Below are 21,350 nucleotides of genomic sequence, written 5' to 3'. Positions count from 1 at the left end.
GTTGGCACTGAAGGCCCGCTGATTCATTATCCTTGCATAACAAAACGGTACTTCTCTCCCTTAATGCTAGGTTACTAAGTCCACGGAAGTAAACAAAACAATTTTCTCACATATAGGTTAGGGTACTGTAATCATCGCTAAATTGTCATTTCATAGCCTAGGCCGCTACAGGGCTTGAAAACTCGGGCCGTGCATTTCCTTACCTGTCCTGAACAGGGCGGGTTTCATTTGAGCGCTGAACACCTTCACCTCGGGAAAAGAAAAAATCGGGTTCAGGAATATCGGTTAGAGGACTTTTTTTTTCCATAAAGGTAAGTTTCAGGCACATAGCATATCTAATATCATTACAATCACATACAACTTGATTGAATATGGGCATATTAAACTTACCGAATGCTATTGTTCAAACTCTTTAGGCCATTGAACAGACAACATCGACATCTTGTTTGGTTGAATTGGCGGTCGCTTTGATAGGCCTCTATTATGTGTACTTCTATTGATTCACTTAGACTCTATTCATTCGATTCTGTTACCTCTGACCACGGCGTTTGGGTTCTGTAAATAGCACACCTGTGACTGATGAATAGCCAGTATGCAGCGGGTTGCTCGGTAGCCGATATAAGTTGAAGTTTGATTTACTTTAATTATAACTAACCTAACGAAACAGAAGCTCTTGGACGGAATCGATGTAGCCGACTTTATTAAGTAGCCTACATATCCACTACAGTTTGCACTTTTCTACATTTGCATCTCAGTTTGGCTTGTGTGTGAACAAATCAATCTGCGTCGCCTCATTGATTTTTGTACTATTTATTTAATTATTTATTTATTAGGTTTTTTTGTCAGTTTATTCAGTTATTGTTTTCAATTCACTACAATAGGCTAGTGACTATGACTCAAAGTTACTACAAAGTAATTTGCCACTAGTTTTCTAATATATAACGTCTAGAGTTTGAATTCTCAGCACATTGTCATGCAGTCAATATCTGACAGGCTCAAACATAAACTGTACCCTGCAGCTATGGAGAACGTGTTTACAACTCAGGTAAGGTATTCCCACTTGTAGAAAACGAAAGAGGTATTCCTGCTCAGCCTTAAACAACAGAATCTTAAGTGCTGCATTTTTTCGTGTGTGTGCGCGTGTGTGTCTGTATTCTATTGCTATTGTTCACTGAGGCAGAGATGAGATTAAGGCTGATCTGGGGTGTGTGGTTGTTGTTTTGCATGGTCTCTCCAGGGCTAGATTCGTGTTCCGGCTCGTCGTCACACATTCCAAGGATGAGCCCATAGTGCTCTCTTCCTTCTTCCCAACCCCCTCTTCTCCAAACCCCCCTTTACCTGTCTCACTAGCTGTATTTCCAATCTGTCTGTCTGTCTCTCTCTCTCTCTCTCTCTCTCTCTCTCTTTCATCTGTCTGTCCATAGATTCTTTCCTATAAAACTCTTAATTAGTCAACCTGCTTCCTGCTCCAGCTGTGTTTGCAGCCCCCCAGGACTGTTTGTGTTGTTGACTTTGTGCAGGCCCACCTCAGCAGTCAGCACAAACTGACACTGCCCCAGAGCCCCAGACATCTTTTGCATTTGTCTGGTATCGACGTATCTGATATTTTATTCATAAACACAAACACAGCAGCTCCAGAGACAGACCTGTGGATGTTGTTGTGTCCGCCTGCTCAGACTGTAACCACAGGTGGTTCTCTGTTCCCCGCCGGTGTCCATAACCGGCCCGGAAAATAACACACACTCCCAACACTGTTTCTGAACTGTACTCTGTCAATATTTCATAAGGTTTCAGCAAGATTCAAGTCAATATATTCTGACAAACTAAAAAGCAAAACAAAAGAAAATCTCTAAAACAAACCGAAAGCAGGGGATGTGCTGTATGTTGAGTATAATGTTGTTTTCACCGTATCTTTTTAATGCAGAGCCGATGCTGAACAGGACACGGGTTGTGAAAGCCACATTAGATTCATTATTATGTCACCGTGCACCACTCATCCTGATCTAACCTTCCTCCCTCCCCCCCTCTCCCCCGCTGTCAGACGGCGCCATGATCACGGCGGCGGAGTACGGCAACACGTCCTGGGAGCTCTCGGTCCAGGTGGACCAGAGGGACGGGGACGAGTCCATGAAGTTCAAACTGAGGGTGAAGGGAGACCTGCACATCGGAGGACTCATGCTCAAACTGGTGGAGAAGATCAGTGAGTGTTTGTGTGACGGCGTGTCTCTCTCTCTCTCTCTCTCTCTCTCTCTGTCCACCACAGTACTGGGGTGAGGCACGCCCTTGTTTGCCCTGCATTCTTCCACACTGCAGTGGAATTGTTCTCCCACAATGCCTTGGTGCCATAGCCACAGGGGCTGAAGTTCAGCTCCCATCTCATATATATTTACTCGCTGCTGGGAGTGAGCTCAGGGGGACCGGCCACACAGTGGGAATCGCCCAGAGTATCACAACATCAAAGCCTATATAGCCTCTGTGATCTCCTCTGAGTATAATTGTGCCGTGTTTATGAGACACGTTGGACTGTGTGTTTCATGACTACTGGTTATGACTAAGCAGCTAGTCATCAGACTGGACTGGCAGTGGTCTGGGTGAAGCCAAACACCGTAGCGTGAAATGATGTCAGACAGAATCACAGCGCCACACCTCTCTGCTTCCTGTGTGTGTGTGTGAGTAGTAATACATGCGGTTGGTGACGGTACGGTAGCGAGAGGTCTGGAAATACTATTTACATTGTAGTCATTTAGCAGATGTATTTTTTTTTATCCATTTAGCGACCTACAATAAGTACATTTGTCTTGAGTAAGTGAACCGACTACATCCCAGTCTCTGTCAGTAATCTGTCCGCCTTCAGAAGAACAGTAAGAACAAGTGCCACCAGTAATTATGGTGCACATAAGCAAAGTCAGAGACTAAACAAACTGTAAAATTAATTGGAGCAATTGGAGCCTGCAACAATCTTGTTAGTTGAGTCTGTCTCTCCTAGGCTCGTTAACTAACTAACTAGGCCGACTCAATATAACCAAACAATTTATTGAGCATAACCAGTTTGTTGGCAATTCGTTTTGGCAACTGGACGGTTGATATGTTGCACAGCATCCTCTGTATTTTGTTCATGGCTAACTAGGTTATCAAAGGGATGGGAAAAGGTAACAAACACTTTCCATTTCACTTACGGTTCCAAACCCAACTTTTGGATGGCATCGCTGTTCCTCCAGGGAATATTAGCTACCATTTTAAGGTGCATTTTAAGCAACATGATAGTTTTATAGGAACTGCTTTTTTGAGTTTTATCACAAACAATAAATGGGAGTGTCTATTACTTTCAATAGCAATAGCTCACTTCAGGCCTGTGGTTGTCCGCTTCGCATCAGGCTGAATAATGGCCCTTATCCCTTTTTTACATTTCATTTTATATGACCTTTTATGTGTTTCTTGCACTTTGTCTTGATGCTTTTAATGTCTCTTGTAAAGCACTTTGAATGGCCTTGTTGCTGAAAGGTGCTATACAAATAAACGTGCCTTGCCTTAGCTGTGATATACAGTAATAACCACATACCATTGCCTGTCGTAAGCTATTGCTTAACCCTAAACCCCCTAATAATGCTAACCCTAATAACTGTAACAATACTAACCCTAATAACTGTAACAATACTAACCCTAATAACTGTAACAATATGAGACTCTACCACTGTTTGAGACGCCATGGCTTAACAGAGTGCGTTCTCACCAATACATAACGGTATTCCGCTCTGTCTCCGTGGTGACCAGAGGCCCCGCAGGATTGGTCGGACCACGCCCTGTGGTGGGAGCAGAGGAACTGCTGGCTGCTGAAGACCCACTGGACCCTGGACAAGTACGGGGTCCAGGCGGACGCAGACCTGCGCTACACGCCCCAGCACAAGCCCCTGTGCCTGCAGCTGCCCAACATGAAGACCATCAAACTGACCGTCAGCTACTCCACCGTGGTCTTCAAGGCCGTGACGGAGATCTGCCGAGCTCTCAGTGAGTCTCAGCTCCCGAACAATTGTTGCGACTCCTGGCGTGTACCGATAGTGGTAATGGATTGCACTTGTACAGCGCCTACTCAAGTACTCGAACCCTTGTTAATAGCAAATCCTCTTCGACTTTAATCCTGATTTCATGTCTATTTTTATGAGAAGCACCCTGTGCATGTAATTTCCCAGTTGTAAAGCATTTTGAGCTGCATTTTTTTGTATGACAGGTGCTATACAAATAAAGTTTATTATTATTACAATATTATAGGCGGGGGTTGGTCCATCTTATAGGCATTCCCTGACTAAATCACTGTTTAATATGAAAATCCTCCTTTCACCTTCTAGACATCCGGAGACCAGAGGAGCTGTCCCTGTTGAAGTCACCTGACGACCATTCCAAGAAGAAGAAGAAGAGAGACAAGAACCCGTTGCTGGACGAAGTCTTAGACATGGACACTCTCAGCGGTGGATCGGGAGGCACAGGTGGAACATGCCGTCTTAACGAGCCTGTTAGTTCCACAGGTGTATGAACGTTAATCATGGGTAAAAAACGTTCATTCACTCTGAGTTCATGTCTCCCTGAGGACTCTTGTGTTAGCATCGACGTCAAGAACTCTTTCTCAAATCTCGATGGTTGGTTTCAGTCAAGATGCTTGGCGATTCGAGCCATGGGAAACATGAAGGTTTCAAAACCTCCAGCCAATTTTTTGAGGTGGATTACTTGCTTCCAAGTTATATGAGTCACGTCCCAAGAAACAACCTGAGCCAGCGGAAGGAATAATGAGCTCTATATATAGGTTTGAGGGAATCGGGCCAGACATGAGAAAGAATTGTACAGAATACTCTCCAAGCTTTCATTAATAAGTTCCCTCTCTACCTATCTCTCTCTCACACAGACACACAGAAACTCACACACACACACACACACACACACACACACACACACACACACACACTGTACACACACACATACACATAGTGGAAGCAACACTAACCCATGAAAACCTCCCTCATTATGACAATTTCTCCCAAACTACTTAAAAAAAAAGTTGTTTCTGACAAAGGCAGCACTTAGCCACTTTTTAACACCTCTCTCTTTTTCTCTCTCTCCATTTCTCCCGTTCTCTTCCGTTCCTGACTGTCCTCGTCAGGCCTTCCTCCTCTGCTTTCCATAGATCCCAACTCCCTATCATCACATTTGGTCATCTTAGCATCAGCTCCTTCAACATTGTGACATCACCATTTTCACCCACATTGCATTGCATTAAACAAAGATGTTATTACATCCCGGCTGTCCATCTAACAGTTCACATTGCAAAGAACTACATGTACAAAAGTCTGAGTTTGGCCTTAATTACCCCTTTAAAACCCTTGCTCCCCACCCCACAGGCAGCCCCTTGTACAATAAGACCATGATCCCGACCTACGACCCCGAGAACGGGATGCCGGTCTCAGCCACCAGCCTGTGGTTCGGGGAGAACCCGTTCACTTCCAGCCAGCCTAACCTTCCCCCCGCGGAGCTCGCCAAGATGTACCAGCAGCTGTCACTGGTGGACAAGGCCGTCATCAACGCAGGGTGAGACACAGCACTGGCTTTTTCCTCAAGAGAGAGAACGTGTACTTATCCACTGTTAGCTGTCCCACGGGCAGGCAAACGAGGGATCTTTTTCATGCTTTACTTTTTTTACCTGCAGAAATATTGCTAGTTTTTATTTCTACATTTGGCAAGTGCTTTGCTTTCTCAAAACATCCTGCATGGAAGAAAAGCTTTGCCACCTAACCTGTGGTTCTAAACCATTGACTGCGATTGGCTGCTTCTTTGATTGACAGGTGGCTGGACTCCTCCCGCTCTCTGATGGAGCAAGGCATACAGGACGATGACAGATTGCTGCTACGCTTCAAATACCACTGCTTCTTCGACCTCAACCCTAAGGTGAGAGACCTGCAAAAGACCTCCATGGTATTTCATGCACTGTATTGCATCGTCTTGATTGACACCTTTGCTGTGTGTGTGTGGAGATGAATCCAGAGTGCTTCGTTTCCCCACGCTACACCAAGAAGTACAAGACTAAACAGGTGTGTGTGTGTGTGTGTGTGTGTGTGTGTGCGTGTGTGTATGTGCATGTGTGTGTATGTGTGTGTGTGCGTGCGTGTGTACGTGCGTGTGTGCATGTGTGTGTGCGTGTGTGTGTACGTGCGTGTGTGATTTGCAGTATGACGCAGTGAGGATAACCCAGCTGTACGAGCAGGCTCGCTGGTCCATCCTGCTGGAGGAGATCGACTGCACAGACGAGGAGATGATCATGTTCGCCTCCTTGCAGGTGCAGGTCCCTCAACTACATTCGTTTCGATTCATCTCAGCTCCGATGGATCTACTGTTGTAACCACCACACGCATCCCCATCCCCGCGGGTACCAGATGACGGTGTTCGGGACTGGGTTTGATAGGTCGCCTGGTTGGTTCTGGCTCAGTTCTCAGACTGTGGCTCACCTGGGAGAACCCGTTGGGTGTCCTAGTTCCAGGAGACAAGCTAGGACATGAGGAGACAAGCTAGGACATGAGGAGAATCCCACAGCGATGGAGGGGGGAGGGTGGGGGGGGGATTAAAGGGGGAGGGCGGAGAAGAGAGAGGGAGTCTTGTTACTGTCCAAGGGCTAGAAAAGAAAATCAGGTTGTGTCTGAGACCGTTCTCCTTAAAGACCGGAATCAGACATCTTGTTTTCAGCCCTCTCTGCCCGGCTCCCAGAGTGCCACGCTTGCATCGTTATTTGACGACACTTTTATGACAAGTGTGAATTAAAGTCTGTTTCATCCTTTCTGAACGCGTGTTGTGTTTTTAAGAGTAAGTCGTGCAGTAATCCATTGTCACGTGTTGTTGTTTCAGTACCACATATGCAAGCTGACCATGTCCACTGAACCACTGGATTTCTCCAACGAGCCGGAGATCGATGAAGTAGAGGCAGCACTATCCAATCTGGAGGTGACACTTGAAGGAGGAATCACAGACAAAATTCTGGTAAATAGTGTTTAAACAAGGATACAGAGTAAACAAAATGTTTTCGAGAGCTTGTTTGTCACTTAGGAATGAGACAACAGCTGTTTTAGAACATCATTTGAACATGTCTCAACATGACGATGTCACTGGAAGTCACAGGATAATTGACAGTTGCTTGTTGCCGCCCCCAGGAAGACATCACAGACATTCCGGAGCTTGCAGACTCCCTCCGGCTGTTTAGGTAAAGCCTGAGGCCCACCATGTACAGTACAGTAGTTATTAATTATTAACGGTTATTAACAGTAGTTATCCGACAGTTCACAGTTCAGTGCAGTGCGGCCATATTCACCACACATCTCAAGGGATCCCATGTCATGACTTCTCTACTCATTTCCTCTCCTTCATTTGCACATCTGGAATAACAAGACCTTTCATACTGGTGTATATACTATACATTAGGAATTGACTGGCTTAATGGCCTGTTCTAAAGATAGAAATAGTTATTACCTCCACAGGATTATGCAAAAACTACCAGACCGGTTTTCATGACATTTGGTGGAGGGGTGTAGCATGGGACAACTTAGAAGCCATTAAATTTAGGAGCGGATCCAACCCGAGGAGGGCGCCACAGAGCCACCCAAACATGGCCGCCCATTCACCTCCATTCATATTTTAGACTTGGACTGTCAATGGGGGGGGGGTCTTGAAACAGCCATATCTCGTCACTGAGACACAGGGTTTAGACTGGAATAGAGCTCTCGACCAAACAAATGCATTAATACCAATATACCATATACCAATACCATATCCTGCTCGTGCACAGTGCCACGAAATGCATCCAAGGGCGGAGGTCTGCTCACCGAGCAACATTTCTAGTTTAGCATTACGTTTTGCCTCCTGTCCAAGAAACTGTTAACACAGTTGGTCATGTAATAGTTGTTATGTTTTCTTATACACCAGGCCTAAGAGACTGACACTGAGACCATACAAGGAGTACTGGTTTGTGTTTAAAGACACCAGTATCTCCTACTACAAGAACAAGGAGGCCTCCAGTGGAGAACCCATAGAACAGTTCCACCTCAGAGGTGAGGAAAAACACACAGAGACCTCCCCTCTACACAGATTTTATTCAGCATCATGTTTAAATGCAAGTCTCGCTTCACTCGTTTCCTAATGCTGATATGGGTTTCCTGGTCACATGACAGGATGCGAGGTGGTCCCCGATGTCAACGTGACAGACAAGAAGTTTGGTATCAAACTGCTCCTCCCGGTGGCTGATGGGATGAACGAGATCTATATCCGCTGTGACGACGTAAGCTCTACTTCCTGCGTGTCTTCACTCTCCCCTAACTGGCACAGCTGTGACTTGGTACCTCTCTGAGTGAGAATCCCTAGCCTTGGCCAATCACATACCTTGTTCCCCAAGAGGCAACCCTATATCTGACTGTACATTCTCTTCTCCCTGTGTCTACAGGAGAACCAGTATGCCAAGTGGAAGGCTGCGTGCATCCTGGCCTCCAAGGGGAAGACGATGGCCTACAGCTCCTACAAGTCAGAGGTCAAGAACATCCGGTCCTTCCTGAAGATGAAGAGCTTGGCACCCCCTACTGGACAGGCTGCCCCAGACCTCGACACTATGGAGATGAATGCAGAGTGCTTCGTTTCCCCACGCTACACCAAGAAGTACAAGACTAAACAGGTGTGTGTGTGTGTGTGTGTGTGTGTGTGTGTGTGTACACGTTGTAATACACTGGACATACGCTTACAGTTACAATCATTACACCTCTTACTCACCTCCAGTAGTTGTTGTTATTGTTGTTGCTGTTGTTGTTGCATGTCTCAAACATGCATCTGTGTGTGTGTTGTGTGCAGCTGACAGCTCGTATCCTGGAAGCCCATCAGAACATTGGCCGACTGTCACTCGTGGAAGCCAAGATGCGCTTCATTCAGGCCTGGCAGTCGCTGCCTGACTTTGGAATCAAGTATTACATTGTCAGGTATGTTGGTACTACACACAGAACCAACTACAGTGTGAGGTCCGTACATAACAGTACAGACTAAGATTGCAGCGTTGTGGCAGCACAATACAAACTGTAGATAAACGTGTGTGTGTGTGTGTGTGTGTGTGTGTGTGTGTGTGTGTGTGTGTGTGTGTTTCCAGATTCCGAGGGAGCAAGAAGGATGAGCTACTGGGGATCTCCTACAACCGCCTGATCCGTATAGACATGTCAACAGGGTTGCCCGTCACCACGTGGAGGTTCGCCAACATGAAACAGTGGAACGTCAACTGGGAGATCAGACAGGTGAAATGTCTTGATATAAATTTGAATAATTCCTTTCCAGGCTGAATATAAAGAGTAGAAGAGAAATGGGCGATCAATGTTATATTTTTGTAAGTGCTTGATGTCAGCTAAAGGCTGTAACCGCATCATGTTTCCTGGGGGGTGTTTCCAGGTGGCCATAGAGTTTGACCAGAACGTGTCGATCGCATTCTCCTGTGTGAGCTGTGACTGTAAAGTGGTCCATGAGTACATCGGAGGCTACATCTTCCTCTCAACGAGGTCCAAAGACCAGAACGAAACCCTGGATGAGGAGTTGTTTCACAAACTCACTGGGGGCCAGGAATGAAATATGGCATCAGCTCCTTTTTCTTGTCTCTCTGATGTTTTTTTTCTACACAAACTGCTACACAAACTTTTTTTTACTACACAAACTGCACACAAACTGACTACACAAACTGACTGATGGCGATCGATGGCTTCTCTGTTGTTGGCTGATCAACAAGCCAGCTGATGCTGTGATCGACAAACAGATTGCTGCCCATGACTCGTTCTGTTTCAGAAGATGATAACATTTTATCAAATTGTATTTTACAGTTGTTTTTATGTTTTACATTGTTAGTTTTGCAGGTTTATTACAAGCCCAAGGAACAACGCTTCTGGTGGTGGGATCTGGTCATATATCATTCAAGAAAGAAATGTTGTTTACAAAGAAAGTACAAAGGAAATTCCCCCTGTGAGAACTACAAGTGAATAAAAATCATCCTTTCGTGACTCATTGTTTTTTGTAAAAAATGTTAAACTGAATTGGAAAGAAACAAGAAATCTAATGAAGCAGGTGAATGAATTTGCAGATGACTCAACACTGCTAGTCTCCCAGACAGCAATCTGATCAGGGCCAGATCTGGCACTTGTGGCTTAGTTCCGGCCCATATATGGCCCAGATCCGCTTGCTATCTGGGCTCACACAAAGATCAGAGCTCACTCGAACAGCTGCTAGGAGAAGAACTCAGCAGTTGGCTATCAGGAGGCTTTCACTACACCTAGGTAAGACAGAGGCAGTACTTTTAGGCTCTAAGCACAAGCTCAGGAAAGCTCAGGATTTTAAAACCACCCCTAGACTGTAGGACCTCGCTAGTCATGAAGCACTTTAGTTCTCTTTCTTATATTTTACTGTAAAATATTTAGATAGGTATCCTGACACATGTCTGTACATAGTATGTATGTATGTATGTATGTAAGTATATGTGCATGTATGCTTGTCAGTAGTTATAGTATTATTGTGGTATACATCATAACGTTCTTTTATTATATACTGTCCTCGTTTAACGAATGGTGTCCTTTGTTGTCCACACGGCAGATTGTGTATTCATTGTGTTCATGTTCTATGTAAGGACTGCAGATGGAAATTAGTTTCCTTGCTAAATCTGGTGCAAATCATGTCCTTGTTTTAACCGAAGCAATTAATGTATGTGCACACTGTCCTTTTTAAACTCAATAAACTAAACTAAATCCAATTAGGGTCTGTAACCATAGCAGCAAAAACATCTGTGAAGTATCTGGGATGAGTTATGTATGAGGCCAGTATATACTGGCCTATATATATATAGGCCAGATTTACACAACTCGGACTCAATGTAGTGCACAATATTGTCAACCACAGGGCCCCTAAATATCTTCAGAACTACTTCACCCCTGTCAGTGGATCCCATAGCCACAGAACTAGATCAAGCATAGTGAACCTTAAGCAAGTTAACATACCAAGATAGGCCAGTGCTCCCTTGCATACTCTGGAGCCCAGGGTTGGAACAAGCTTCCTATCCCAACAAGGTCAGGAAGTGGCTCATGGATGAGTAAATAGCCCCCCTTAAATGGGAATGGGATTCTAAATGTTTTTAATTGAACGTGTGATGTTCAGGTTTTAGCTGAGGTTTAGTTTTTCATTTTATTTTAAACAGATGTGTTTATGTCAATGAAATGTATGTTTTTGTGTCTTAATCGCTCCAGGACCATGACGGAAATAAGTGTTTAAGTCTCTTGTTATCCTTTGGATTATTTTTGTGTGTTTTAATCCATCAATAAATAAATGAAAATGAAAAATGAACGACAGCGATCGATATTTCTGAAATGTACTTTTCAACCTTACTTAGACATCAGTGGAAAACCACCGGTCTCGCCGCCCATTGGCTGCGGAGGAACTTAAACAAGCGTAGACCAATGAGGGGCGACGGCGCTGTGCGAATCAATTTATCTGTTACCGCCTCTTCGTCCTGAAATGCTAAGGAAATACAGGCTTGCACGTGGGAGGAACTGTATAATCTAAAAACTAAAAGAAAACATTTGTAACATTCTCGGTGCCTTGTAGGGATTCCGAACGAATATTATAGTTTCCAGTTTAATTGTAGAGTTAACCAAGAAGCTCGCTATCAACCCAGCAAAGCACCTTTGGTAGCTAGCTAGTTAGCTATGGCCGACTCTGAAGATGATGACTCTATGAACAGAGTGAATGAGGGTGATTACGTTGTACTGAAACGAGGAGAGATCTACAAAGCTGTGCAGATCCAGAAGAAAAAGTAAGTCTGCTTATCTGTCGTCAGTTTACTGATGTATACTTGTGACTAGGAGATATAGCTATAACCTCCTAAACTAGCACCTGATGTAGTCTACTTTAGTTAGCTGCTATATGATGTCATTTTGGCTGTCACTTTCATTTAGCCAAGGATGAATGCTATCCACAGCAGGGTAGCAGTTGAACCTGTTTGTGAAGAGCATGGTTGGTTGATGGTAATGCCTTTTATCACTCGAACTACAGAAAGGTCATCTTTGAGAAGCAGTGGTTCTTCCTGGACAACACTGTGGGAGAGCTGTACGGGACTACATTTGAAGTATCCGGCGGAGCTCTCCAGCCACGCAAGCCCAAGATCTTAGAGAGCTCTACAGGTAGCGTGACACTTCTGCTACCCATTAACTCACATACCGGGACACACTAGCTCCTGTTAGTTTACAATTGGTATCTTTGGCTTTGTGGCTGTTGACACAATAGAAGGTTGGGTTCTCCTAGTCGGGGGTCTCATCTCATGTCTGTCTATGTGGGATCCCCAGATGCCAAAGAGGCTGGGACGGACAACAGGAACATCTTGGACGATGGGAAATCCCAGAAACTCACAAGAGACGACATCGAGACCCTCAAAGAGCAAGGCCTGAAAGGACAGGTGTGTGACTTGAGCTCAGCCGGATATGGACAAATGTAACATATATGGAATAATTAGGAACAGTGTAAAGAAAATGTGTGATTTACCGACCCACGCTTCCTCTCCTCTCCTCACTCCTCAGGAAATAGTCCAGCAGCTTGTGGAGAACAGCACTACGTTCAGAGATAAGACTGAGTTTGCCCAGGAGAAGTACATCAAGAAGAAGAAAAAGAAGTGAGAAAGAGTAGCCTTGATAAGTCTGCTATGATGGACCTGTCTTGTTGTTGTTGTTGTTGTTGTTGTTGTTGCTGCTGTTTGTCCTGAAGAAGGGTATGTGCGTTTCTACAGTAATGTCATGTTTCTTCCCCCTCAGGTATGAGAACAGTGTGACTGTTCTGAAGCCCTCTTGTCGCATCCTGGCCATGATGTACCACGGCAGAGAGCCAGGCAAAGTCCTGTAAGTCAAGGGAGATAGCAGAGGCCCCTGCGGCCGATCGACACGGTCACGGCTCTTCTCTGTCCAGTCCAGTCTGAACTCTGTAGGGTTTGAGCACCGTCCCTCATGGCATTTGTTATGATGTGTTTCAGTCTGGCTCCTGTGTGTTTGGGGGTGTTTGTGTTTGGGTGTGTGTATGTTTGGGTGTGTGTGTGTGTTTGGGTGTGTGTGTGTTTGGGCGTGTGTTTGGGTGTGTTTGGGTGTGTGTGTGTTTGGGTGTGTGTGTGTTTGGGTGTGTGTGTGTGTTTGGGTGGGTGTGTGTTTGGGTGTGTGGGTGTTTGGGTGTGTGTGGGTGTGGTTGTTTGGGTGTGTGTGTGTTTGGGTGTGTGTGGGTGTTTGGGTGTGTGGGTGTTTGGGTGTGTGTGGGTGTGTGTTTGGGTGTGTGGGTGTTTGGGTGTGTGTTTGGGTGTGTGGGTGTTTGGGTGTGTGGGTGTGTGTGTGTGTTTGGGTGTGTGTGTGTGTTTGGGTGTGTGTGTGTGTTTGGGTGTGTGTGTGTGTTTGGGTGGGTGTGTGTTTGGGTGTGTGGGTGTTTGTGTGTGTGTGTGTGGGTGTTTGGGTGTGTGTGGGTGTTTGGGTGTGTGGGTGGGTGTAGAGAGCTGGCTCTGACTCTGTTGCGCCTGTGTTCCAGACACCTGCGGTACGACACTCTGGCTCAGATGCTGACGCTGGGGAACATCCATGCGGGCAGCAAGGTCCTGGTGTTTGAGACCTGCGCCGGCCTGGTTCTGGGGGCAGTCATGGAGAGGATGGGAGGTAAGGTACCGATCTTGCAGCCGCTGATGTTTGTAATGTCGGGTTTTTATTTCTGCACTCAACGTTCAATAGAAACGTTTATTTTATTTTTTTTCAACTTTATTTTTTTATCTCATTTTTATTGGGTTTTATCTTCAATCTTATTTTCCCTGTTTTTATCTTCATTTCATGTCTATTTTTATGTGAAGCACTCTGCATGTAATTTCTTTGTTGTAAAGCACCTTGAGGTGCATTTTTTTGTATGAAAGGCACTATACAATATAGTGTATAGTGTATTCTTATTATTCATAGAGGACATGCTCTTTTATACAGCATACATTGATATTCAGAATTATTCATTTTTTTCAAACACCGTATTCATTTCTGTCGCCACGTTATATTAACACTGTCCTCCCCAGCCTTGACTCTACCTCCATGTTCCTCCTGACTGGCTGAATGTGCTGTTTGTGTCTTGGTCCTTCCCCCAGGCTATGGGTCAGTGGTCCAGATGTTCCCAGGAGGGGGTCCGGTCCGGGCAGGGATGGAGAGCTTCGGCTTCCCGGCCCACTTCCACGACACGCTCCACGAGTTCCCCATCTGTCACGTCAAAGCGCTGCTGGCCGGTACCCTGGACACCGCCGCCAGAGACCCCGACGCCGGTAGGGTTGGGACCCCCCCCCCCCCCGCCAATTATATTGTAATAATGTTATCACAGTGATTTTGTGAGGAGACCTACTCATCAATATCAACCGTCTCCGTCATCCCTCTCACGCGTACGATCGCGTCCCCCTCAGGCGCGGAGCGGGCCAACGGCGCCGGGCCCGGGGAGCCGTCCCACCCGACCCGGACAGACGCGGACCGCCGGGACAGTCCGGAGGGCGGGGACGCGGAGGAGGGCGGCGCCAGCGTAGACGCGGCGGGGGACAAGGAGAAGTTGGAGAAGGAGGAGCTGGAGAAGCGCAGAGAGCTCAGAGTACGCAACGCAACACAACGCAACACGCTTTCACATGAGCGGTAGCCGAGGCGCGAGATGTCGCTACTGTGCAGATGGATGAACCTCATGTGTATGAATTCATGAGGTGTTGTTTATAGATTGATTGATTGATTGATTGATTGATTGATTGATTGACTGACAGGCCCAAGAGAAGAAGGTGAAAACGGAGGAGAAGAGGAAGAAGCTGGCAGCTGCTGCCGCCCTGCTGGAGGGGAGGAACGCAGACGGGTCAGTCTCCTTTCGTCTCTTTACTCGTCTGAGTCCCTCCCCCGCCGTCCCCACACCGTCCTGCTCACTGGTCACCTCTCAGCGGCCTCACGGGGCGGAACAAAAGAGCACCGGGCGGCAGTTCTCTTCACACTTAAAATTGGATCCAGTCGGAGTGATGGATGGGCTCCGGGCGCTGTAGCCGTCCCTCATCCCTGCGCTGCACTGGTATTGATCTGTTTGTGCAGGAAGGCCTGCAGGTCTCTCATGAACAACACTGTCATCTCTCGCCAGGTTGGTCATAGCCAGTCGCTTCCACCCCAGTCCGGTTCTGACGGGTCTCTTGAAGTTCCTCGCCCCCTCCAGACCCTTCGTAGTTTACTCCCAGTACAAAGAGGTAAGACCCCCGAGGACCATGCTGTGTGGACCATTATGACTACAGCCCCGGCAAAGAGAGCCGTAGTACTTTACAGACGTTTATTGCAGGGCCACAGTGGGAAATCCCCCCCCTGCCGTTCAAGGAGTTATTATATTAATTTTACCCCTAACCCCCCCCCCCCCACCTCCCCCTCCATACAATATGGTTGTTGTGCTCTTGTTTTTATTAAATCTCCCCACCCCCACCTCTCCCTTCTCTCCCTCTCCCTCTCTCTCTCTCTCTGCTTCTCTTCACTCACTCTCTCTCCCCTCCTGACTCACTCTGCAGCCTCTGATTGAGTGCTACACTAAACTCAGGGAACAAGGCGGTACAGTCAACCTCCGACTCACCGATTCCTGGCTCAGACATTACCAGGTGATTGACTCCAGTATGGAATTAGATGACTCGCTATCGGATTAAAAGCCAAACGACTACCAAGCCCTTTAAGTCTGACCTCTACCTCTACTTCCTGTGCGGTGTTCCTAGGTGTTGCCTAACCGGACGCACCCCGTGCTGCTCATGAGCGGCGGCGGGGGCTACCTCCTCACCGGGACGACGGTCGCCGCGGACACCCCGAAACCACAGAAAGCCGACACCCCGAAACCACCGAAAGCCAAGGCGCCAGAAGTTCCACAGACCGCAGAGGAGCCGGCGGCAAAGAGAGCCAAACTATCAGGCTGAAGAACGACTACCGACCCGGGACACGATCCGCCTCATCCGCAGGCCGGGGTCCCGCCTCCTCTCGTGTCCTCTGACCACATCACTTTTCTGCCTTGAACCGAAGCCCGGTTCGGCGATTCACGATTCGGATTTCGCCCGAAGCGTTCTCAGACCGGCGCATCTAGGGAGAGGAAATGAGGAGAGCGTGCCTGTCTAGACGGTGCTCCAAATGCTCCTAATGTTTATGTTATGCAAGTCATTGCAGGGATGCTGTTCTGTGGGGTTGTTCAGAAGAAGCCATGTTATGTCTCAATCAATCAATCAACGTCTCTCAGACAAACTATAAACTAACAAGGCTGTTTTGTTTTATTAGCCAAGTTTATTCTGCCTTTGACTTTTAAAATGCAACAGAGATGTGTTTTGTTTATATTTTATTGTTTCTTTTTAGCAGCAAGTGCAATGTAGTTAGGAGCTATTTGCCAGAACAGCTTTGTACGGTGTACTGCATCTGCAACAATAAAATACAGTGCTCTCTGACTGCAGTGTGATCAAGTGTGTGTGTGCGCTCGAACTGTGTTTGTACATTTTGAATGATGAATCACACTGACAAAAAGGCTGTGGGTTCGGTCCCAGAGTAGTCTTTCCATTTTTATTTAATGCAGACTTCTGAAACAAACAGGCAAGAGGGACACAAACAATCATTTAAAGCTCGGAACACATCTGCAGTAGCATACCTTTAATACACAGAACTCAAACCAGCAATGCATAAATCTATTTCTTTATCTATAAACGTCAAAACGATCCCCATGCTGATTCTTTTGATAACATCAAAAACTCACTGGTACAAAGGTTAACACAGTATAGTCTAGCAAGGCTCTTAGTTTTGATGTTTTTTTTTGTCTTATACTGAAGGTAAGCATACAGAGCTGGTCACAGTAGCTGTAGGTTAAGCTGGTACAACGTTCAGCACAGCTAGCTGCCCGCGCGGACGCCTCATTGGCTCCGGTGCGCGTGCATCTTCTCAGCGATCTGCTGCAGCTCCCTGTCCATGGCCGCCAGGCTCTCCAGTTCCTTCTCCTAGAACCCACAAACATACATTTTACCTGACTGGGTGAGGGATGGGTAGGCACTAGGCCAAATGCTCTCATTTATCTCTCCTCTCTCTCTCCCTCTCTGTACCCTACAGCCCCTTCCGTACAGTGTTTGTACAAAATATTGCAGAGCAGCAAAGGCAGGAGTTTGTCCCGGCGTCCTCAGTCCCAATCTGCCGCAGTTTTCATGCGTTCATGTTTTCATGTGTTTTAATGACGAATTTGGATATCGGGTGCTGGATGGGGCATCGCTGTGCTGGGATGATAAGTAAGCAGTGAGCCATCTTTTCTTCTCCCTGTTGTATTTCACTGTTCCCAAGCAGATATATATTTGAGTTCCCCGCAGGCTGCAACAGTATATATTCTCTATAATGGGGGTGTTTTGACACTTTGGCTAAGCCGGGAGCTTAAGGGAAGAGGATGTAATTGCGAGGTTTTTGGTGCAGTTGCTGCAGTTGACTCAAAAGCCAGGGGAGAGAAGAGAGAGGCAGATGGAGAAACAAGGTTTAGGGAGATAGAGGAGGAGAGAAGCTGAAAATCCTCACTCCTAGCAACACATTCCGTTATTTCCCAGATGGAGCCCACAAAAACGAGGGACAGCTCCCTTATAAAGAAGCGAGCATCTCATCTTCACCCTGGTCCCTTTGAAGCCCGCTGGTGCCCACAGACAGCCTCGTGAGACTCACGGTGTTACTCGCAAATCAGTCTGGATACTCTCCACAGAGGAAACTTTGAGACCGGTCAGAAAACGATCTCGCTAATATCAGCGTTGGTTCTGAGGAATTTGAAATGCAAACAGCTACGCTGGGCGGGTTTATGACAGCGAGGAGTGGTAGAACATTTTTGAAAGTGCCTGCCCTTTTCCAAAACTTTTTCCAATGGAGAGTTCCCAGATGGTTATGTGAAGCAAACCATCTGGCACGTCAAGTTACAGTAGCCCACAGACCGATCTGTTGCAACGTATTATATTAATCATTTCCAATTTCTTCACCCTGCACCTCTATGGCTTGATCACCGGGGGCATGTTTCTGTATGCATTTGCACAGATGCTCAATCACTCTAGCTCTGAGATTCTGGAGGCTCATTCATATTCTAGCAACCTACATTAAAGCCAGAAAACATGGGTATATTATGCCTTTGAGACAGAGTGCCTAGAAGAAGTGATAATAAAAAAAGATCTCATTTTCTGTGGAAAATATTAGATTTCATAGGTCTGTCCTTTGAATCAATGGAATAGTACATGATTTTCTGATTGTGTGTTCTTAAAGGTTATCTTCAGCGTTGTGGAAATGTTACCTCCTCAGGGGTGAGTGGCATCTGGTGCAGACGCTTCTTCTCGTCTGGATGGCGGATTGCCTCGTTCCTTACTCGGCTCAGCAGTCTGGCCAGGTCTTCAAACTAAACAGATCAAATCATTGCATTTGAAACACCTCTTTCCACTTCCCCTTGGATACAGACAGAGATGACGGAACGACACACGAGCTGCGGAATTTGTCTGAGAACCAAGTCGTGAACCAAATGAAATGGGGTCAAACGAATCGAGCTAAAAAATCAATGAAACCGGGAGAATACCGAACGGCGTCGATAAGAGGTCAGGGCCAGGTTTCCCAAAAGCTTCTTTCGTTAGGAGGCTCTTTAGCCCATTCAGTTGACCAATCAGAGAGCTTGCCCAGACCAGGTGACCAATCAGAACGCTCTAAATGAATGGCCCGAGAGCCTCTTAACGAAAGACGCTTTTGGGAAACGCAGCCCAGCAGATCTGTACCTTGTGTGAGGGGACTGCGTGTCCCTCCGGGCTTCTCTTCCACCAGGCGGGGTGGTAGTAGCCTCGGTTGGCCCAGGGCGAGCGCTTGTCGTACACCTCCCCTTCAGCCAACAGGTGCCTCTCCATCTCACCCCTCTTCTCGGCCAGATACCTGTCGTAGAGTAGCGCACGCTCATAAAGTGTAGTAGTATTGTACGGCATAACCATGGATGTATTCATATTAATCCATCCATATTAATATTAACATTAATAGAACATAGGGCATAACATTCTGTGTCAGTGTCATACTGTATGTGCTAAGATCTAGACCGTAATATGTTTTCTTTGAAGCGTCGGAATAGGAGTAGTTTCAGGACGGAATGCAGAACGGAGTTAGAGTGCTGGGTACCTGAGCGCCTCCTCCCTCTCAGCGTCTTGGTGTCTCTTCTCCTCCTCGTATTCCCCCGAGTCGCTCCTACGTTCCTCCTCCTCCTCCTCCTCCTCAGATCCGCCGCTGCGCTTGCGGTGCTTCTTGTGGTGGTACCTGTGTGTCGGCTTCCAGATCCTCTTCTCTCTCTCCTCGCTCTCCTCCTCCGCCGCTCTCTTCTCCTTGTCGTCGTCCAGGCCCCAGGACTCCTGGCTGCGCTCCTCGTCCGGTTCCTCTCTCACCTCCTCGGAGGGCTCCTCGTCACGCTTGCGTAGCCTCTTACTAGGGTATTTGTGCGTCGGCTTCCAGGCTCTCTTCTCTCTCTCGTCACCGTCCAAAGATCTCTTCTCGTCGTCGTCGTCCAGACCCCAGGACTCCTGGCTGCGCTCCTCGTCCCCCGGTCCCTCTCTCACCTCCTCCGAGGGCTCCTCGTCGCGCTTGCGTAGCCTCTTATTGGGGTACCTGTGCGTTGGCTTCCAGATTCTCTTCTCTCTCGTGTCGCCATCCAAAGATCTCTTCTTGTCGTCCAGACCCCAGGACTCCTGGCTGCGCTCCTCGTCCGGTTCCTCTCTCACCTCCTCGGAGGCCTCCTCGTCACGCTTGCGTAGCCTCTTACTAGGGTATTTGTGCGTCGGCTTCCAGGCTCTCTTCTCTCTCTCGTCACCGTCCGAAGACCTCTTCTCCTTGTCGTCGTCCAGACCCCAGGACTCCTGGCTGCGCTCCTCGTCCGGTTCCTCTCTCACCTCCTCGGAGGCCTCCTCGTCGCGCTTGCGTAGCCTCTTACTGGGGTATTTGTGCGTCGGCTTCCAGGCTCTCTTCTCTCTCTCGTCACCGTCCGAAGACCTCTTCTCCTTGTCGTCGTCCAGACCCCAGGACTCCTGGCTGCGCTCCTCGTCCGGTTCCTCTCTCACCTCCTCGGAGGGCTCCTCGTCGCGCTTGCGGTGTTTCTTGTGGTGGTACCGGTGGGTGGGCTTCCAGATCCTCTTCTCTCTCTCCTCGCTCCCCGAAGATCTTTTCTCTTTTCTGTCATCCAGGCCCCAGGACTCCTGGCTGCGCTCCTCGTCAGGCTCCTCCTCGGAAAGCTCCTCGTCACGTTTGCGGTGCTTCTTGTGGTGATACCGGTGCGTGGGTTTCCAGATTCTCTTCGCTCTCTCTCCCTCCTCTTCCTCCTCCTCCTCCTCTTCATGGTGCCTCTTCTCCTTCTCGTCATCCAAGCCCCAGGACTCCTGGCTGCGTTCGTCCTCCGGGGTCTCTCGTTTCTCCGCCACTGACTTCAGAAGCGCTTGGATGTCTTTAACGTCCGCCTCCTCGGCCCCGGGGACCTCCTCGTGCCCTTTGACCTCGTCCTCGTGAGTCAGAACCTCCTCATTACTCCTTTTCTCCAGAGGAGCGTGCTTGGGCCCTGGAGATACAGGGCGAGAAGAGAGGCTCAGCAGCAATCGTCACAACCCTGTCAACTAACATTGGCTGTGCAGCCAAGCAGTAACACTGTGCACAACTAATGGTTAAGCCTTAGCTTAATTGCATATGTTTTACCATGCAAAAGACCACACCCCTGGGTTGGGGTCCAAGAGCAGATACCCATTGTGTTTCTCCGATGCTACTCTAGCCACAACCTCAGCTGTGAAGTATTTCCATAAATAGAATAAGATTGCTTATCTAGGTTGATCTATTATTATCATCGTCTGGTTACCAAGATGCAGCTTGATCCTCACTCCCACTGGATACAAGTAAGAGCCATCAGAGCATCGCTGCCTCTACGAGAGAGACGGTCTAGCCTGCTGCATCTAATAGCCGTCCTCCAATAAACAAAACAGAGACGCATGCCTCAAACAAGCGTTCATTTGAATAGACTTGCCCCTTAGTACAGTATATGCATTAATAGGTGTATTAAAATGCACACAAGTGAACAACAGTGGAAGGCAAGGCAAGGCAAGTTTATTTATATAGCACATTTCAGCCACAGGGCAATTCAAGGTGCTTTACATGAGACATTAAAAGCATTAAAACAAAAAGCAAGACATTATAGACATTTAAAACAAAAGGCAGGACAAATTAAAAGCATTAAAACAAAAAGCAAGTCATTATAGACATTTAAACAAAAAAGGAACCTGGAAG

At 47.3% G+C, this 21,350-nt stretch overlaps 2 protein-coding genes across 2 annotated transcripts; both read left to right on the top strand.

The window, feature by feature from the left end:
• Positions 1–2,046: 2,046 nt before the first annotated feature.
• Positions 2,047–9,621, top strand: fermt1 (FERM domain containing kindlin 1; the record flags this gene model as incomplete). Its single annotated transcript, XM_084440382.1, has 14 exons — positions 2,047–2,200; positions 3,772–4,005; positions 4,344–4,481; positions 5,388–5,574; positions 5,829–5,931; positions 6,212–6,319; positions 6,883–7,014; positions 7,185–7,234; positions 7,954–8,078; positions 8,199–8,305; positions 8,468–8,692; positions 8,866–8,990; positions 9,155–9,296; positions 9,448–9,621. Exons 1-14 carry the CDS (start codon positions 2,050–2,052, stop codon positions 9,619–9,621), a joined length of 2,001 nt encoding a protein of 666 aa, XP_084296508.1. The 5' UTR covers positions 2,047–2,049.
• Positions 9,622–11,566: 1,945 nt separating this feature from the next.
• On the top strand, positions 11,567–16,433 carry trmt6 (tRNA methyltransferase 6 non-catalytic subunit). The gene is made up of 12 exons (XM_084439843.1): positions 11,567–11,845; positions 12,085–12,212; positions 12,375–12,484; positions 12,606–12,697; positions 12,837–12,920; positions 13,588–13,712; positions 14,180–14,350; positions 14,486–14,664; positions 14,828–14,913; positions 15,187–15,289; positions 15,599–15,685; positions 15,797–16,433. The coding sequence occupies exons 1-12, from the start codon at positions 11,739–11,741 to the stop codon at positions 15,989–15,991; spliced, it is 1,467 nt and encodes a 488-aa protein (XP_084295969.1). The 5' UTR covers positions 11,567–11,738; the 3' UTR covers positions 15,992–16,433.
• Positions 16,434–21,350: the final 4,917 nt, after the last annotated feature.

Source organism: Borostomias antarcticus (genome assembly GCF_949987555.1).
Source record: "Borostomias antarcticus genome assembly, chromosome: 6".
NCBI classification, from domain to species: Eukaryota; Metazoa; Chordata; class Actinopteri; order Stomiiformes; family Stomiidae; genus Borostomias; species Borostomias antarcticus.
This window is presented reverse-complemented; position numbering and strand designations above follow the sequence as displayed.

Coding starts and splice junctions, on each gene's coding strand:
- trmt6 (XM_084439843.1), top strand. CDS start 11,739: ATGGCCGACTCTGAAGATGATGACTCTATGAACAGAGTGAATGAGGGT. Junction 15,290..15,598: donor TTTACTCCCAGTACAAAGAG/GTAAGACCCCCG, acceptor CTCACTCTGCAG/CCTCTGATTGAGTGCTACAC. Junction 15,686..15,796: donor CCTGGCTCAGACATTACCAG/GTGATTGACTCC, acceptor CGGTGTTCCTAG/GTGTTGCCTAACCGGACGCA.